This window comes from Camelus bactrianus, chromosome 3 (assembly GCF_048773025.1).
Source record: "Camelus bactrianus isolate YW-2024 breed Bactrian camel chromosome 3, ASM4877302v1, whole genome shotgun sequence".
In the NCBI taxonomy this organism is placed as follows: domain Eukaryota; kingdom Metazoa; phylum Chordata; class Mammalia; order Artiodactyla; family Camelidae; genus Camelus; species Camelus bactrianus.
In genome coordinates, this window is record NC_133541.1 from 100,701,347 (window position 1) to 100,720,967 (window position 19,621).

General features: G+C 40.5%; 1 protein-coding gene across 1 annotated transcript in view; it reads right to left on the reverse strand.

Moving 5' to 3' along the window:
* DIAPH1 (diaphanous related formin 1) overlaps window positions 1–19,621 on the reverse strand; it is a 90,739-nt gene that overhangs the window by 47,717 nt on the left and 23,401 nt on the right. The window contains exons 2-18 of the mRNA XM_074360835.1: window positions 18,233–18,259; window positions 17,062–17,214; window positions 14,728–14,829; window positions 14,200–14,330; window positions 13,919–14,005; window positions 13,030–13,093; window positions 11,381–11,520; window positions 10,111–10,219; window positions 9,543–9,653; window positions 9,252–9,370; window positions 8,450–8,566; window positions 7,707–7,822; window positions 7,118–7,182; window positions 6,223–6,402; window positions 4,671–5,459; window positions 3,693–3,807; window positions 3,222–3,230 (exon numbers count right to left, since the gene is read on the reverse strand). Of these exons, the coding sequence (XP_074216936.1) occupies window positions 3,222–3,230; window positions 3,693–3,807; window positions 4,671–5,459; window positions 6,223–6,402; window positions 7,118–7,182; window positions 7,707–7,822; window positions 8,450–8,566; window positions 9,252–9,370; window positions 9,543–9,653; window positions 10,111–10,219; window positions 11,381–11,520; window positions 13,030–13,093; window positions 13,919–14,005; window positions 14,200–14,330; window positions 14,728–14,829; window positions 17,062–17,214; window positions 18,233–18,259 (2,434 nt within the window). The remainder of the gene's footprint in view (window positions 1–3,221; window positions 3,231–3,692; window positions 3,808–4,670; window positions 5,460–6,222; window positions 6,403–7,117; window positions 7,183–7,706; window positions 7,823–8,449; window positions 8,567–9,251; window positions 9,371–9,542; window positions 9,654–10,110; window positions 10,220–11,380; window positions 11,521–13,029; window positions 13,094–13,918; window positions 14,006–14,199; window positions 14,331–14,727; window positions 14,830–17,061; window positions 17,215–18,232; window positions 18,260–19,621) is intronic.

Genomic DNA, 19,621 nt, shown 5'->3' on the forward strand with positions numbered 1-19,621 from the left:
GCCAAGGTGGATGTTTTATCAAACGTCCATTCTGGGAGGAGCCAGTCAGTACATGGGAGGTTTCAAGAGTCACTAAAGCATAATGGAGATACAGCAATGTTCAACAAACAGCTGAGAGTTGTGTTTAGCAAGCAAGAGAGGAAATAATGCAATATTATGAAAACCGAGTGTCCAAATAATTTCATCAAGACGGGCAACTACTGGGCTAAGATTATCTAAGCAAGACTTCTACTGTACTAGATGTGCATGTCCTGTTTCTGCAGCTGGATTAGTTTTGCTGCAGGTGAATATACTGTCATCAGAACATGGCTCTTCTTTTTCAACCCTCAGTATCTGGTATCTTACTTTCTCTAATCTAATGTTGTCCCTTTTTTGTCCTCCTAAGAGTCACTGCCAATTCAAGAATACTTGTGCCTGAATGAATGAGGTGGTGGCAGAAGCCAGCATATCCCCTTCTTCCAGCTTCTGTCTGGATCTAACCTTTCAGAAACTCTGGGCAGGGACAGACATACACTTCTGGGCAGCAGGGGGCTCGAGCAAGGACTTTGGAGGCACAAAGTCTGGAGTCTGAATCCTGCCTCTAGCACTTACTATAGGGCCTTGAAACAGTTATTTAACCCATGTCTCTGCTTCTTCATCTGGAAGATGAAATATTTATAGAGTGGTAATGAATATATTTCTATCATTTAATTATATCATTAAGACTATGAATGAGAGACTTGGTAATTGAAACTGGCTACCTACTTTAAAAAAGGTTTTAGAACGAAGGTTCTCTGAAATGTTTAACGAGAGATGTTTAAAGCACTAGAGGGAAGGTAGACCTTGCCTTCACACTGAGGAGCTCTGAGTCCTCACCTGTGAAATTTCTAGAGCTTAAAATTCCTTACCTGATAAAAACTAAACTCTAAGATGACGCCTAAAGTCTTTTTTACTGAAGTATTTTCTGGGGACCGTGTTGTAAAAGAGAAGCCACTTGGGAAGAGCCTGTATTAAATCTGCCAACCAGAGCACCAGGAGAGGGAGGCTCAAAATTGCATCAGGAAAGGCAGGGCAGGTGAGTACCCGATCACGGTGGTTGTTGTGGCACTGGGTCCACATGCAGAACTTCTATCTGCTACTTGTTGCCCATGCAACTATTCTGTCTCCAAGAAACACAGATTAGAACAAGCCCTGACATTCAAAAACTGCCTGCATCACCAAAGATTTACAGAGTAATTCAAAGGGAAACATTGAAGAAAAAAATAAATCAAATAACATTAAAGTCAGTAAAACACTGAATATCCAAATAAATAATTTTTAAAGGGAGAGGTATTTGTTCCTTGGGAGAAAATGAAAACATACAGACGTAGCATGGTTGATGACAACCAGGAAAATTCTGTTGCATTTGAGTGTTGCAGGTAACTGTTAGAGTTGGGTAAACCATAAGTACTTGATCAATAGGGAAAAAAAAAAAAATCTCTCCCAGAAGTTTCTTAAAATGATTAGGATTTAAGATGTTTGGGAAATTGTTCATGATTTTTGAAATTTCAAATTTTCAAGAACACCTTCTCTAGTGCTTCCTGACACTAAACTAAACTAAATTGACTAATTCATACTTAACTCCTTTCAGACTAAAATACAGAGATTTCTAAGAGTAATTTAAGGGGGTGGGGGGTGGGAAGTCAAAGCTGTCAGGATGTAATTAGAATCTTTAATGAAAAGAAAGTCACTTCCAGGGCAGAACTTGAAGACTGAAGTAACATTAAAAAGTTTGGTTGAAAATAACACTGTTGAAAATAAGAGAAGTTGAGATAAGGTCTTGCTTGGGTATTTAAAGAATACTATATACCAGTTCACAGTGGGAAAATAATGCCAAGGAAAATTACTAAACCGCAGAAAGCCCACTACAATCAATAGCAATACGAACGCACAGGATAAAAGAAGGATGGTGACAGAGCAGAGAGAAAAAGGGACCTGGTTAGTGTACATTTGCAGCAGCACTCAGAGTACAGCCACAAGAAAGAGACTTACACCAGAGCCCAACACAGGGACAGATTCAGTGACCTTACAAATTAGCAAATCACTGGATCTTGATTTTCACTGTCAACTAGTCTTTGCTGATGTTCTAGGGTAGTATAAGCAGTCATCATCACAGCTTTTTAACTCAGAGTGTGGAAGTAATTCTCTGGCCTGGATTTAAGTTCAGAGGGTGACAGTTCTTTCAGAGGAAAGGGTGACTTTACCTTGAATGCTAGGGCACCAGGACAGGCCTGAGCACTGTGATCTCACACTCCTAGACACACACACACACGTAACTAAGGGCTGCCAGAGGCACTCAGCCATCTGCTAGGCTCCCTATTAGAACAAAGAGCAGCCTGGGCCCACCAGATCACTTAAGGAAAAAAGTAGTAACTGTCTTTAAAAAATGCTTATTTACTTGGAGGAGGGAGGCAATGCTCTGAAGTTGCACTTAATTTTCATCACTAGGGTTATAATAAACCCCTAAATAAACAAAAAATCTGGAAGAAGATGGAAATACAAAATTATTAGGCTGTAACTATCATTAAGTCATGACAGTATCTTTCAAATATTGTACCCCTCCAGGGAGATAACCTCAAGTGCCCCATCATAAGACAGCACAAAACCACAAGAATTAGGAAGTGAAGAAAGAGGGCAAAATAGATCAGCTCTTCAAACATAAAGGGGAAGATATGAAAGTGAAGAAGAAAAGCAAGACTATACATGAAAAGACAGACCAGAAGTCAAGACCCCTGGATCTGGTCATATAACCCTGGGCCAGCTACCTAACTAATTAGTCAATGTATGCTATGGAATGGAAATAATATACATCCTGCCTATCTTATAAGGTCTCTCTGCAGGTCCAATAGGGTAAAATATGTTACAGCACCTTGAAAATTGTAAACCACAACACAAATGTAACGTAACAGTATTATTACTTAAGTTGTCCCTCATTTCCAAAGAAAGAACAAGAATACAGTAGCTTCAACTTAAAATATTTTTCTTTCCTGTCAGTTAACATTACAGTTACTGGTCCTTCTGGACTCTAAAATAAACAAACAAACCAAAAAAAACCCAAAAAACCAAAAAACACACCAGCAAAAGAAAAATCAATTCCAGATTTCCAGTCTTACTTTTCTAAAGGGAAATTCCTTTATATCTCTCTCATTTTTTTCCCTCTAATATTCAAGAGACCCAACTAAAAGGCTCTTCTGTATTCTTACCTTTTGAAGCTGCAGGAACAAAGGGCCAGGAAGGAGAAAGCATCAGATATTGGGAAGAAATGGAAAAAAGAAAAGGAATCACATGTGGTTCTGTTACTGCAGACCAAGTCTTATCAATTACATATACAGATCTGAAGATGGTACCTTAAAGGCAGTGCCAGAATCCGTTTCAAGAGTATTATAAAAATGGGCCCAGACTGAGCTCTGTCACATTAATCTCATATTCCCCACAACTTATACTGACATAAAGTACCGATATGCAAAAAAAATACGGGGAAAAATACTTACAGGTAACAGTTCTCTTTCCAAACCCCCGCATCCCCAGAATACAGAAATAGCTTGTCCTCTTTGGAATAAGAAACCCCAGCTCTCTTCAACCCTGACTCAGGGAAGGGAAAGAAATGGGAAACCCACTTGATGGATGTTCTAAGTCCTACACCGGCCCTTTGCACGAAAGAGGAAGGGACTCACTCTTGGTCTGGGCAGAGAAGGTAAGGGTAAGTTTGGCGAAAAGGTCATTGTTCTCAAAGCGGTCCTCCTTCACCTTTGTCCAAAAGCAGTCCTGGGAAAGGTCCTCAGCGACAAACTGTAGACACAAGCAGGTGTTAAAAGTTACTAAACTGAGCTTTGCACTTTTCATTTTAGAAAACTGATTAAGATGCAAAAGAGGCAGCTGGCTGGTTATTGCCAATGTCTTACTAGAATAAGACTAACCTGAGATACAGAGAATAGCTACGTAAGTCGTGGTGAGAACAGCAGGTGATGATTCTACTTTGTTTACTGGTGATTATTCAAGAAATAGATCCAGTTATGCTGCTTATCCATCTAACCCCAAATCCTCTACTTTTGGAAGCATTATGGCTTTATTTTGCATCTTCCCTTGCTCTACATTAAATTTTCCCCATCAATGTGGCTAACTACCAAAGTTGTTCATTTTATGAACAAATCCCTAAGTTCCTTTATTGTAACTCAGTTTCCAGAAGCACAAGGCTGACACAGAATCACAGGGGTCTCACATAGTGGGAACAGTACTGTGCCATGTAAACATATTCTGTGTAACTCACTGGGGGATGGTGGTAGGAGGTTGTATCCATAAATCCATGACTTTTGGATCAGCAAAATTATCAGTACCTTGAAGACTGGTGAAATGACTATCATCAAATTGTGTATTATCACAGCACTCATACCCTCAGAGAAAAGGGCAACAGCATTAACTTACGGGTAAGTTTAGGTTTTGTAGCAGAGTACAGGGCTCAAAGAACTCTCCCAAGTGCTATCTGGAATATAGGACATGCCTAATATCTTTTGAACAAACATATGCATGATTGGAATTTGAAGACAGACAGGCGTGAACTGTTAAGAGAGGGAAAGCCAACCATGTACAAAATACAAAGTTGGAGACCAAAGTGTTTCTTAAAATCTGATGAAGAGATGGACAGAAATTCTCACCTTGGACCAATTTGGCCTCCGGAGCTGCACCTCTGGCTTGTAAAGTTTCTTTGCGGTTAATCCAAATGGCAGAACTGGGGCTGCAGGAACTCCAAATCCAAAAGGTAGAGGTGGAGGAATGCCAGGGCCTCCAGGAAATGGAGGGGGTGGAGGGATTCCACCAGGAAGAGGGGGAGGGGGAGGGGGAGGTAGCATTCCTGGTCCTCCAGGCAAGGGAGGAGGAGGTGGGGGGATGCCAGCACCCCCAGGCAAAGGAGGGGGTGGAGGGATGCCAGCACCCCCAAGCAAAGGAGGGGGTGGGGGGATGCCAGCACCCCCAGGCAAAGGAGGGGGTGGGGGGATGGAAGCACCCCCAGGCAAAGGAGGGGGTGGGGGGATGGAAGCACCCCCAGGCAAAGGAGGGGGTGGGGGGATGGAAGCACCCCCAGGCAAAGGAGGGGGTGGGGGGATGGAAGCACCCCCAGGCAAAGGAGGTGGTGGGGGGATGGAAGCACCCCCAGGCAAAGGAGGGGGTGGGGGGATGCAAGCACCCCCAGGCAAAGGAGGAGGAGGAGGTGGTGGTGGTGGAGAAGCAACGGTCCCACCCGCAGAAAGAGGGGGTTCAGAGGCTGTGCTAACCTCTCCTGGTAAAGAAGGGGGTGAGGGTAGAGTAACAGCGCCAGAGTCAGCAGGTAAAGGAGAGGCAAGGGGAGCAGTAGCACTGCTAGGAGGAGCCGCTGCAGTTACTGCAGCGGAAAGAGAAGCCATTTCTTTCTTGGCATCTTCCAGCTCCTTGGACAGCTTGGCAACCTACAGAAATAACATCAACAGGAATACTCCTCACTCCACTTCAGGGACCACTGGGGCTGGAATGGATCTAAGAAATTACTTAATCCCAAATTCTCATTTTACACAAGAAAGGAGTAAAAGGAGTCAGACAGCTGTAAGGCTCCACCTAACGTCACACAGCTATTCAGTGACAGAGCCAAAACTAGAATTCAGTCCTTCAGGCTCTTAGTCCAGCAAGCTCTGCATTAAAAAGGCAACTTCAACATTTATGTTAAACTCTCCCTTCGATTAGAAGATGCAAAAATCAAGTAAATCAAATATTCTAGTTACATAATTACAGTATGTGCTATACAAGTAATTATATAACCACATAAGTGATCAAGGTATCAGATATCACAGATCATTTCAATATCTGTAACTGCACCAAGTGTCTGGGGATAAATCTGACTAAAATAAGGAGAAAATCAGCAAATATGAGAAGAGTTTACTTAATATTTACTCCTGAATTTATTAGAAGGCTATTATCTTTATTTCTGGGTAGCACTGTGACTCATTTTATTCTTTATGGTGTTCTGTATTTTTCCAAATTTTCTATCTCACGTATTACTTAACCCCAAAACAAAACGGTTAATGATTTAAAAAATATGCACCGTCTACCTAGATTACCTATTAGTATCTGAACCCTCCCTGGGAGTAAGATGAAGAGTCCTGCTCCAATACAAGCTCACCCTGAGGCTGCTGATGGCAGTTACAGGTCACTCTGCCCTCCCTGCTCGGACATTACCTCTCCTGTGAGCTGAGACACTTCTGCTTCCAGGTCCTGTTTCTCTGTGGCAATTTGTTGCTTTTCAGAATCCAATGCATCCTTTTCTCCCTGAAGGTCTTGGAGCTTCTGCTCAAAGTCACTTTCCATCTTTTTCATTTCCACCTGTAGCTCATGTCGGGCTGTTAACTCTGAGTCCAGCTAGAGGAGAAAGAAATCAGGCTCCCGGTAAGCTCTCCAACTCGGCAAGAAGCACACTGTTATTTCCCGTGGTTCACTGTTTTGTGCTAATCCTTGATCTACTGAACTCACTGACCCAAGGAATGCCTGGGAAAAAAAAACCGCCATGATTCTGACCCTAAAATCAAGGTTAAAGGAGGGGGAAGTCAGGGATTATTTCCATAGTCTATCTACACTTGAATTATTAAAAAATAAAACAAAACAAAGATTTTAAAGACATTTAACCAGGACAGCTAAGGTGCACAATCCCAGCAGTCTCAAGGATCAAAAACTTATCAACAACAGGAGTCCTTAATCAAAGAGAAAAAGAGAGTTCAGACATATTCCAGTTCCTACTGTTTTGGATAAGAGGACTGAGAAGCTAAGCAAGCCCGAGTGCTGCCAATATTACACGAGTGTCACCTGTCTTTCCTCCTACTCAGGGGCCCAAGAACTGTGCAGACTCACGACTCACTAGCTCCTCACAAGCATGTCCATACTACTTTCTCTGCTGAGCAACCTATACCAGAAAGGTTCCCCCAGGAACTGCTACTGTGTGCTGAAAGCTTGTATAAAAATATCACACGTAAATGTTTCACATTTCACATTTTCACGTGTTTCACATGTCAGAGAAATTAAAATCCTTAGATAAAAAAAGAAAAATATACCCCAATTATTTTTGATCTCTCATACATACCTTTTTTTCCAGCTCTGTAGCTTTGGCTTCAGACTTCTCCACCTTTGTTTTATCAATCATTTGATCTGAAAAGAAAGTGAAGAGTCAGGAAGTAAAGCTCCCAATTCTCGTCTTCCCCTCTCACTGCCTAAGCCTTTCCATATAACCGAAGGGCAGCCTTTGTTCCTTCTGTTTACTTTCCTTATCTTTCTTAATGTTTTGCATTAGACAAAGATACGGACTTTCAGTTAAGTTCAACATATAATTTCTGAGTACCTGTTACTGCAGTAAGGCCACCATGCTGGGTGGCACAGAGAATGCCTACAAGTAATACTTATCAATCTCTGAGACCAGCAGGAGTCACAGACAACAGCTGAAGTCCTTCAAAAGGTGGGGTAGTGTATAAGTAATAGATTTTTTTTAATTATGCAGAAATAAACTAAAGGCCTGTTTTTCTTAGCAGAGATATTAGTTATCACCTAAGAAAGGGCAGAAATGGAAAGACCAGAAGGCTACAAAGGTATCTTCTCTGAAATTTTCACTGAAAGAAAGATACAAAATGAAAGGTAGATGCAATGTTTTAAGGAACCAGATAGACGAATATGCTTACCAATCAATCCCTCGATATCAATCTGGAGGTGCCGGCACTTGAAGTCGGGGTCAGCCCCATTCTTGTGCAGAACTATCTGAGAAATACATTCTTCAATCAACTTATAGTACTGCGGTCTACAGAAGAAAAGAAACAAGGTTATTAAACGAAAACCAAAATACAATTTTGGTATTCAGGATCAATAAAAGTTAACTGCTTTGACAATAGCAGGACCTGAGGACAAATGTTGGAAAGACCTTTTCAGAAAATTAACAGAGTGTTGCTGCCATGCTAAGAAATCCCCCCTCTTCCCTGTCAGCTAACCCCATCTACTTCAGAGAGTCAAAACTTCTTGGCCATCTGCCTCCCAGTGCACATCCTTTCCCACCTAAAATTCGGGCCGGATCCTGCCTGTGATAGACGGGACTATTACTGAATCTCTACTCTATTGCTTGAATCTTATGTTCCAACATGAAAAAACTTTTAATTGCTGCCTTCCTTTGCTATCATCTTCACCCCACCCACAACTGCACTCCAAAAGGAGGGCAGTTCACCTTATACACTCCGATCTCTTCCATAGAGACACCTTTCAGGTGGATTAAAGGGACAACTGACAACTCCCTTTATATCTGAGACTAAAAAAATAACTCTAATCCATGTTTTTGTCTTTTCCTTGTCCCTTTACAGACTACCCTCGAATTTAAGGGTTCTGCTCTCTCCACTTAGGCTCAAATTCAAAACTTCCCACAGGTATACCACCTTACCTGGCCTCGTAGTCATTTCGGACTAAGAGTAGGTGTTGCAGGATGGACAGGAAGTGTGGCTCTGCTTTTGAATCCTTCACTGTGTTTAAGAGAATCTGGAAGACTTCACTGAAGTCAGTGGAAAAGGAGACGAGGCTAAGGAAAGCATATATCTAGAAACTGCATTTGACAGGGAGCTTGTCCAAGTCTCAGGGAAAGTAGCAAGATGAAACTTCTATTCTAACAGCCATTCCTCCTGTAAATCCTGCCCAAAACTTTAAGCTCTATAAACTTCCTTTGGCCAGGGGAACCAGTGAGTTGGGTGGTACTATACACAGAAATAGAAAACTCCCCGTATTTGGCTTGAAATTCAAGCAGTAGACAGAAACGAGAAGAAAACTGCCTCAAAGTCACTTGTGGCAAATATCAACAGGTAATCAAATTATTCCCTCTGTCAGTCTCAGGGAAACATACAAGGGAGCACATTACAACCCCACTCCCTGACTTATGTATGTTCTCCAAAAACCAGCTCTACGTCTTAATAAGATAAGCTTCCATGTTCTAGGATGTCCACACTAATTTTGATGACTACTTCCATGCTAAGCATTCCTCAGATCACTTTTCCCAACTTTCTTGGTCCATGCTGAGGTAAATAAATCCAAAGGCAATACCTGCCTGCCTTATCTACTGAGAAGACACACAGACAAATGCCCTGTTCTGAGTCATCAACCCCACAGCACTCCATACAGGGATCTGCAACAGAATACAACTTAATGTCTTGTCTGTCTTCAAAAGAGTAAATCCTTAGTCAGTAAAAGGATATTCCATCTCCATTCGAATGTCATCCAGCCGTCCCTTCAGGTCATAAGAATCTTCTTCCCCTTGTTCATCAAACACAGTTAATTGCACTCTCATATCATCATTTTCAATCTCTCGAAGGTCCTGTCGATGACAAAAGTATAGGTCAGGGATCCCAGAAGCATCCTATGCTGGCTAGAAACCCAAACCTTTCACCTGGTTTTTAAACTGCAAACCAAAGTTACCGCAGGGATGACGGGGCTATGAGAGCAGGATGAAAGGAGCGCAGCCTCTCTAGTGAAGTGCAGCGTCTCACCTGCAACACCTGGTGCAGCCCCAAGCGCATCAGTTCACTTCGGATGTGAACTCGGAAGTCAAGTTCTTCAGCTGGTGTGATGAGAGCGTTGATCAGCTGTAGGCATCCCACCTAAAACAAGAAAATTCAGGAGCTATGTCAGCGTTAACTCCTGGAGGTCAAGATTCCATTCTCTTTACATGCTCTCTGAGGCCCCCCAATGTAACTAGAAGACACAGTACAAAAACTACAGAAGGACTTTCTGTTACAGCAGTACAACCTTAAACACAGGTCTGGAGAGCTCAGAGGTCTAAAGGATTCCAAATATTTGACAGTGTAATTTGTTGTAGGCCTTGGTATTCCTAGCTTGTAAATAAATACCATGCCTTTTTTCCATCTCATAATGAGGAAAACAGTTCTTTCTCTGCCTTCTTGGAGGGAAAGATAATAATTTCCCTTCAGAAAGAATTCCGAAATATAAAATATATAATTGGAAACCACTCCCTGTGTTCTCTTAAAAGGTCAAATGAACTTAAGTCTTTCCATCTTGAATTCTACTCTTGGGCCCAGTTTCAAGGGGTATACATGCCTTGAGAGCAATGGACGTCCCACTTTTTAATCCATCCAGCAGTGGCTGAAAACGTTCCACCTCATCCATCTCAGCTCTTTCTGTCATCGCCTCCAAAACCCTTTCATTCCTGCCCAAGAGAAAGGAAAGGGAGAGGACTGTCCAGGTGTGCTGACACGGACACTCACAACAGGTAGATCATACAGGGGCACAGATCAGTTAGGAAGTGGGCATTATCAATGTTCTGGATTTCTCACATTATGCTTCCCACCATCTAGAGCAGAAGCCAGATCTAGACCTCCCTAAAATCCACCCCTGGACTCCTATCCATGTTTCAAATTAAGTCCCTTTTTTTATGGAGTATAAAATGGTACAACTTTTGGCAGGGCACTTAACAGTACCAATTTTTAATGCACACAACATTGGTCTACTTCTAGAAGCATAAACGCATACATGTGAAATTATACATGTATAAAAAAATATGTACAAAAATTGATAATAAAAATTCTTATCATCTAGAGCAGGGGCCAGAATCTGCCAAAAAGAAAAAAAAAAGTCTATCAATGAAAGAATCGTTAAATAAATTATGGGATATATATATAGTATGAAATGCCAAACAGCCTCTAAAGATAATAAAGTAGATCCAGAAGTATTGCCATAGAAGAATGTCTAAGATCTGCTGTTAAATACAGAAACAAGTTGAAAAGAATAAGTGGTATGATTTAGCTTTTGTTAAACCGAACTCCTCCACAACAATAAAAATCTATCCTATACGTGTGATTGGCTTTATAGGAATAAGCCATCTTTCCTTAATTCTAAGATACCATATTTTGGAGTGGCAGGTGTGTTAGAATCTAGGAAATTTAATATATTTGTCTGTGCTAGAAAACAGTCTATGAGACTGTACCACACCATTAACACTGGTTACCTCTGCAGAATAGGATGTGCCAAAGGAATGAGCCTGTTAAATTTTACTTCATATATTTTTATGTTGTTTGAATTTTTAAAATAACGTTGTTACTCCTGAATTAAAACAAAAAATGTAAAAAGAACCCCCTGTCGACAATACAGACATTACTGGAGATCTATACCTCTGTAGCCAGCAGTACACTCAGAACAGCCTCCATCTCTTACTCTTTCTTAAATATTAAGATTCACAGTGTTCACGTAAGAAGTACAGTCTTAATGAGTATTTATGACTAAGCGGACACCCAAACAACTCTATATTCCTCTAGACTAAGGAAGATGATAAAAAAGAAAATGGAGAAGAGAAGTAAGTCCAGTTACATACATGTCCTCCGGCTGTGGCAGGATACAAAGAGCAGAAAGCAACTTAGCTGCATCAATCATCATGTTGGGAACAGCAGGATCCATGGCTCTGACCAGCAGCAGAATTCCTTCTTCTGTCTCCAACATGGTCTTGATTCCAAACTGGCAGGACAAAAACAGAAGGAGGGGAGTTTAAAGATGAGAGCATCTAACTAGGAACAAGTTTAGCGGTTGTTATGAGTTGAATGATGTTCTTCCCAAAATTCTTTTTTTTTTTTTTAATTTTTTTGTTGAGAGGGAAGGTAATTAGGTTTGTTTATTTATTTTTAGAGGAGGCTCTGGGGATTGAACCCAGGACCTCATGCATAATATGCATGCACTCTATACCACTTCAGCTATACCCTCCCTCCTCCAAAAATTCTTATGTTGAAGTCCTAACCCCCAGAGTCTCAGAATGTAACTTTATTTGGAAATAGGGTCATTGGCAGATATAATTAGTTAATTTACAACAAAGTCAGACTACAGTAGGGTAGGCCCTTAATATAACTGTTGTCCTTATAAAAAGGGGAAATGTAGACACAGACATGCACACAGGAAGAACACAATGTGAACACAAAGGCAGAGACTGAGGTGATGCATCTACAAGCCAAGGAATGTCAAAGATTGCCAGCAGGACACTGGAAGCTAGGAGAAAGGGATGGAAGAGACTCTCTCTCACAGTCTTCAGAAGGAACCGACCCTGTCAACACCGTGATCTTAGACTTATGGCCTCTAGAACTGTGAGATAAACTTCTGTTGTTCAAGACACCCAGTTTGTAGTACTTTGTTACAGCAACCCTAGCAACCTAACACAAGGGTAGAACACTTCTCCAAATATAGCTAAGCAGAAATGAGCATAGCAAAATAATGTTCTAATAGACACAACAGATGTCCACATGTCTTAAGAATAAAAACTTTTGATTCTTATGTTTCTTTTTAATGCCCTCCCCCATCCAATGAAATAATTATAACAAAATTAAACAGTGAGGAAGATAGATTTGCATTCAGGAACAAATAATTGTGAGCTCCTTAGGATTAAATACTAAAAAGACAGAAACGGATGAAAAGATTCTACAGCAGGAACAGGTTGGTGGAAAAGAATGACAAATAAGCAGAGAGGAAAGTAAATCTTCCAGAAATAATAAGTATAGGCTAGGAAATTCAAGAATTAGCAGAAGATAGACAGACAGACAGATAGATAGATAACCAAATCAATACACTGTACACCAGAAATTAACACAACACTGTAAATCAACTATACTTCCATTAAAAAAAAAATTAGCAAAACAGTATAAATCGGAAGAAAATTGAGCCCATCTTCTGAAAGAGACATTAGAACTGGGGAAAAGATCCATAAAAGAATGTGTATGCGGCAATCAAAAAGTTACGACACTAGGAGGGCTGAGTATAGCTCAGTGGGAGGGCGCATGCTTAGCATGCACAAAGTCCTGGGGTCAATCCCCAGTACCTCTGTTTAAAAAATAATTAAAAGAAGAAAAAAAAAGGTACAATACTAAAAGAGAAAGGAGAAGTCTTGAATCTTACATTCTCAGCTCCTTTTTGAGTTTGCCAAGAGAAGAGAAAGAACAGGGGTCGTGATGGGGGTTGGAATGAGAATGGGAAAAATCTCACCTTGTTGTTCATAAAAGCTTTCAAGCAGCGAATGATCTCATGCTTGTTACGGCTATCGTAGCTTCTGTGTGCAGAAGACATAATCAGTGAAATCCCTTTATTCTATACCCCTTTCCCATTTGACTTTTTAATCTTGTAAACAAGGGTCTAGGAACACCCCCAACAAGTAGCTGAATAAATTCTAGCACACAGGACTTTGCCCTGAGACACTGGCAAAAACAGGTAGCTGAAGAAGGATCCCCATCATCAAAGACCTTTGGTTAACCCTGTTACAAACTAAAAGCTTAATATTACATTAAAATCTTCCCTTTAATTCCCCCTAGGCTCCTACGTGCTAAATTCTATGAGGATAACATCCCATCTATTACTGCCTGCCTCACTATGTCAAAGGCTTCAAGTCTCTACATCCCAGGAGGTAGAGAAATCACTTTGGGTCAGGCTGGCTTCAAGGTAGCCTGACCTAAGACAGTGCATAGTATCCCCCCAATTATTCCAGTCCTGAAGACTATCATAATGCTAGTTCCAAACTGATCAAGTGTATTATAAGACTTCCAAATGAGATATGACCCAGACCAGATCACAAGGAAGTTCTGGACTAGACCAGACCGTATTTCCAAACCGGATAATAATCTGTGCTGGGAGACTCATATCTGATGTGGTATATGTCTTATGTTATTCACTGTAAAATGTAAGTTCTTCCTCCTTTTCCTGTACCTATAAATCGTCATTCAACTTCTGGTCAACCCTACAATAAACCCCACCCTTAGCGAACAGCATAATGTCCCAGTCCATAACTTTACATTTAACTGCTATTTTTTTCCTTTAGAGCAAACAGCCAAGTCCCCTACTACCCTCTACCTAGAAGATGCCAAGACTTCAAAGTCCTCACCCAGCAGTCTCCTCTTTCTCGTCATGAAGTCGTTTAAGGATGTCCAATAAGGAGGCTAGGCCCTCAGCACCAAATGTCTGCACCCAGCTGTAAGGAACAAAGACAATGTATTACCAAATCAAATCAGTAAATGTTTATTCACCAAAATAAAGTGTATCCTGGCAACTCTTTACTCTGAATCCAGAACATTCTTACACTTCCCTGACTCCCTTGATCTTTAATCCCCACCACTGAACTCTAACATTGGGCTCTTACTCCTGTTACCACCTCAGAATCCTCACCTAACAGGGTTGTTGTTGAGGGAGACACGAAGGGACTCCAGGCAGCTGAGAAGAGGCATATCCCGCAAGCCTGACCTCAACTCCTGAATGTACATCATGGCCGACCTGGAGCTCTCCTTCTGGCTCATGCCCTAGAGAGGAGCACACAGAGATCAGTAAACACTGGATCCAGTCATCAATGGGCCTAGTATTAGTTAACACAAGTTCAAATAATATGAGGGCAGACATCCATCATACACACCACCAGACTATGTGAGACTCAGAATTTCCATCCCATTACCTATACATACTTCATGAAGATTGAATCGGGTAAAAGGTATGTAAGAAACATCACTCAAATAAGAGTAAAAAGTGAGTAGGCTTATATAACAGGATGAATGATACAATATATATAATATATAGTAGATACATAATAATATGATAATAGAACTAATGTGGACATAACATGTCCTATGAAATTGGCAAAACAAACAGGTCCAAGATAAAGGTACAGCCTGCCATGTCATGGGTACCCGCCCCAGGACTCACAGCCTTGGAGGTGTGCAAGTACTGGGACACCATCTCTCTCTTGATGATAATGTCCTTCTCCCTCAGAGGCTGCTGTTTCTCCTCGTTCAGGTTCATATCCACCTAGCAGAGGGAAAAGAAAAGGAGGAGGGAAATTGCCTTGAATTCCTTACAAGTTTTCAGTCTTTAATATTTATTTAGTATATTTAGTGAAGAGATGAACACATTAAATGCTTATTAAATAAACAAATTTTCCTGATCCATAGAGATTTAAGCTATTACGGATGATGAGAATTTCTCAGGGATGAAGGTGGTTAGTGTAAAGTCCCAACATTTGTACACAAACACACTTTTTTCCTAACAAAAATGGACTTGATATAGGGGGAAATTCTACTTTGTATTATTGAACAAAAGGAGACATCATGTCTTCTGCACTTAGGATGGACCTTAATGACTTCTTCAGACTGAAGCACTAGATGACTGACGTCATCCAAACACCAGCAAAATCTGCACCTAAACACCCATTATCCTGGTTAACTAAGTCCCTGTTCTAACTCCTTCCCTATGAAGAAAGAACTGGAAACTCTATGACAAAGTTCCTCAACAGACATAACCTGAAGTGTGTTATTGGGGGAAAGGCTCTGCTTGAGCCTGTTACAGGTACAACCATGTGTCTGAGCCTCCTCTCTCTGTGAGCACAAGTTTAACCCTAAAGAGTCCAGAGTATTATTTGAAATGGATGAAGTATAGGAGAAAAAAGTGGGCAGGGTATAGTCAATCTCTTCTCTGTGCGTGTGCTTATGTGTGATGTGTGAAAAAACATCACTACCTCCAAACAGCAATATTAATTTGACTTTTTTCTGACTCAATTCCTAGTGCTTTCTTCCTCCTTTTACAGGTAAGTTGAACACGTAAGTTGCAAAATGGTGGCCCTCAGGTTGAATCAGACCCAAAGATAAAGTCTATTTTGTTCAGCTAGCCCAACACTTTAAACTTGAGAGACTTCGCATAAAAATATGAATTTCTAGCATCAAAGGATATAATCATCAAATTTCAGATTATGGGAAACTCTAAAGGTCAAACAATTTCTTCAACAAATTTTTTTAAGCAATAACAAGGATAAAAGAGGGAGGAAACCTATACCTCATTCAGATAAAACTTACCTGGAATTTTGATTTGAACAAAGAAACTGTTCTTTTAAAAAATGACCTAATTGGGGAAATCTGAATGCCGGATATGATATCTGATGCTAGTAAAGAATTTTTTTTTTAAATTACAGATTTCTGGCTCTTTTTTAAAAATAGAATTATCTACCACGACTGGGCTAGCATTTCCAACTGGAATGCTATAAAACCTACTGGAACTGAATTGTGGCTGGCCTTTCTAACAAAAATGCCAGAAGTCCTTCATTTTACCACAGTTCCTTCTCCTTTTTATCATCTTCTATTTAGCCTGTTTAACTTATTTATTTTATCTCCCCTGGCCTTAAACACATCTAAATTTGCGATCCAAGGCCAGGAGATTATCTTGATAGATGACACTCTAAGACTCTTAAGGCACTTGGATTATTATGAGACAAACTGAAAGCTTCAGTGAAATATAGTAATAGTAGTACTCAAACTGGTTAAGTATTGACTATGTACCAGGCTCTGTGTTAAGGGTTTCAAGCCCATGCTTTTAATTAAGTTAGACCTGCCACTAGTCTCTATTTCAATCTGAGATCATATGTCTAAGTCAATACACAGGTCTTATGAAACCTTACAAGCAGGTACTCAAAACGTTCTAAGACTTGTCATCATGTGGCCATTCCATGAGCGTCCTCCCCACTCAGTGTTCCTCACTGAGGACAGCAGTCAGTCACATCTGTGCACAGTTCACTACTGAACTGACCTCAGCAACAAGCTAAGATCTTCTAGCGATTATAGCATCAGAATTCTCTTTCCAGAATCATCACTAAATAGAAGACCTTGGGCAAACAATGCCTTTCCATTCCTCAGTTCCTTCTTTGTATAGATTTTGTTGTGAATGTTTTAAAACTTAATCTACTCTGGCTAATCCAGAGGTGACTGCCACACTACCACATGAGTTGGTAGCTAAAGTGCTGCTGGACTAAAGGACATTAACAAGGTGGTTAGTGATCAGATAATTCAGTCTTATTCATAGATTCCTATCTTACGTAGTGGATAAGCATGTATTTAGTCCCCTCATTAATGGGACTGCTATTAAGTTCTTTGCTAAGCCTGGAATTTTTTGTAATTAAAGGCTAGTTAAGGGGGGACTGCACAAGAAAAAGGGCCCACCGTGCCCATAAATGCATTTTCAAGAAGCAGCAATGTTTTGGGGTGGGAAACTTACCAGCATCTGTTCAAAGAGTACTAGAACTTGCTCATCTGAAACATCTTGCAATGACTGTGCTGTGGGATCATCACCATATGATAAAGAATTTCGATGTGCAGAATTGGGCTTTTCTTTTTCCTTCTTAATTCTCATGCTGGTAAATCTCTCCAGCTAAGAAAAAGAAAAAAGTATTAGCAGTGGTCCATTTTTATTTACACAACAAACCTCACATCAAATAGCCAACTCTCTAATCTCTTATATGTACATGGTTCCTTCTGCCTGTGGGCAGTTCAAGACTCCTCTGAGATGAAAAGAAGCCAGGCTTCCTTGTATCTAATTTACTATACTGACTCTATCGTCTCACCTTCATCCAAAGATAAGAGGACTGAAGTATTAAGATTTGGAAACTCTCTAAAAAAAAAAAAACAAAAACTTGGTTCTTTAGCTCCCCTGCCATTTCTAAGCCCTCTAGCAGCATAGAACTGAAAGCAGCTCATGTGCAAAGTGCTCAGTAAAATGCCACTTCCCTCTCGCTCTTCAACAAAAACATGTGACCCTCGGAGGATCTCTCCCTTTGAGAGGTGAATGCGACCATAGATTTTAATGGATATAAGTCATATACAATAAACAAGGAAATGCCTTAAAACCAGGAACCATTCTTTTTTTTTCTTCCGTACACTCCACAGCACTTGTGTTATGCAGGCAACAAAAGTGCAAGACATATCCTCCAAAATTCCCTTCGGAAGGAATACAGTCTATTTCAGGGGTGTATATGCCATCTCTCTGTCAACCAAATGTTTATAAACCACTCCTCAGACCTTACGTATGGATGTTCAGTTCAAAAAGAGGTACTGATAAGCTGCAGCTTATCGGCATTACCTGTTTGAAAATAACAGTAAATATCTGCAAGCATTCTGGGGCTTGCTTCAAATGATATGAGTGGCATGCAGACAGCAAGCCAGGTTGGAGTTTAAAGACCATGCCTAACCGTGGAAGCCAACGAATATGCCAAGGCAATGCATGCAATGGGCCAAACAGAGCAAAGAGTTAGGAGAAAGCTTTGGGATGACTTCAGAATAGAACCCATATCACGGTTGCAAGTTATAGAAAATCAAAGTTATGGCAACTGGTAAATATTATGGTGTAGGAAATGAGCTAGAACATGCACATGCTGAACAAAATTCCTTACCTCATCTGCCATGAGCCGCTTCAGAGTCTAGGAAACAGGAAAAAGGAGGGAGAAGAAAGAGAAGAGAGATCAGTGAAATGTCAGGAAACCTCCCAAACAGCAGATGGGTTGGGGAAAAAAAGAAGAGAAAATAAGTTCAAAGAATCCAGGCTCCTTCACACAAACTAGAAGATTTCTACTAGACTACTCCTTAGCACATTGCCTTAGGTAAGGGGCAAGAGGAGTTTTAAGGTCACTAATATATGATAACTCTTTTGGGAAAAAAAAAGGTGGGGAACTGAAAAGACTCTAAATCTGATGACTGATAAACCTACGAAACGTGCTCAACTTCATTAAACAAGGAAGTGCAAACTAAAACCACACAGATATCATTTCACACTCTAAAGATCAGCAAAAACTGTCATATGTGGCTAGTCACAGAGCAGCGGGGGCGCTCACAGCGTTGGTGGTAACGTGAACTGCCAAGGTCACTTTGGAAAACAGTACGGCATCATCCAGTAAAGCTAAATATGCAGGCACACTACAACTTAACCCAACAATTTCTATAAATCTACCCTTCAGAAACTTGCATATATGTAGCAGGCTGTGTATAACAAGAATGTTCATGGCAATGCTGCAATATCTAAAACGGAGAACAACCCAAATAGCCATCAAGAATAGAATGGATATCCTGGACAATCAGTACAATGGAAAACAATTCCTCAGAGAAAGTGAGTGAATTTATTGCTACTCACAAACATAAAAGTGAATGTATTATTTCATTTACATTGATTTTAAAAACATGCAAAACTGAATTATGTAATATAGGAAATTAATAAAAGGAATAATAACCACAAATGTCCAAACAGTGGTCACTGGGGGAGGGGGGGAGTGGAAGAGTGGTGATTGCAGAAGGGGAGTGGGAGCTTACGGGGCGCTTAACAATAATATTCTACTTCTTGATATGGATGATGGTTACATAGTTGTTCAATTTATAATTATTCTGTATGTTTTATATTCTCTTCTGCATATATGCTGTACTTTACCCCAAAAAAGTCTGAACAAGCAAGTGTGGGAAAGCAAGAATTCTTCATTTTAAAACTTGATTTTAAACTTCGTTTATTTTTGCTAATGTCCTCAGATGAGTATCATAAATGCCTCTAACTTTCCTCAACTTTTCCTGAAATACTAGTTCTGATGCCGCCACAAAGCTACTTTACTAATCTTTCTACAGACAAGAAAAATCTATGTCATTACGTTCATGTTCCCTGTGTCAGAGTTAGGTTAAATGCAGTGTAAACTGTGAATCTTAACTTTGCCCTCTACGGTCGAGAGGAGGTCAAGCTTCTGTTGATGGAATGCTAATCATTTACCTGAAACTGTAGGAACCTTGCTCACTGTCAGTGGGAT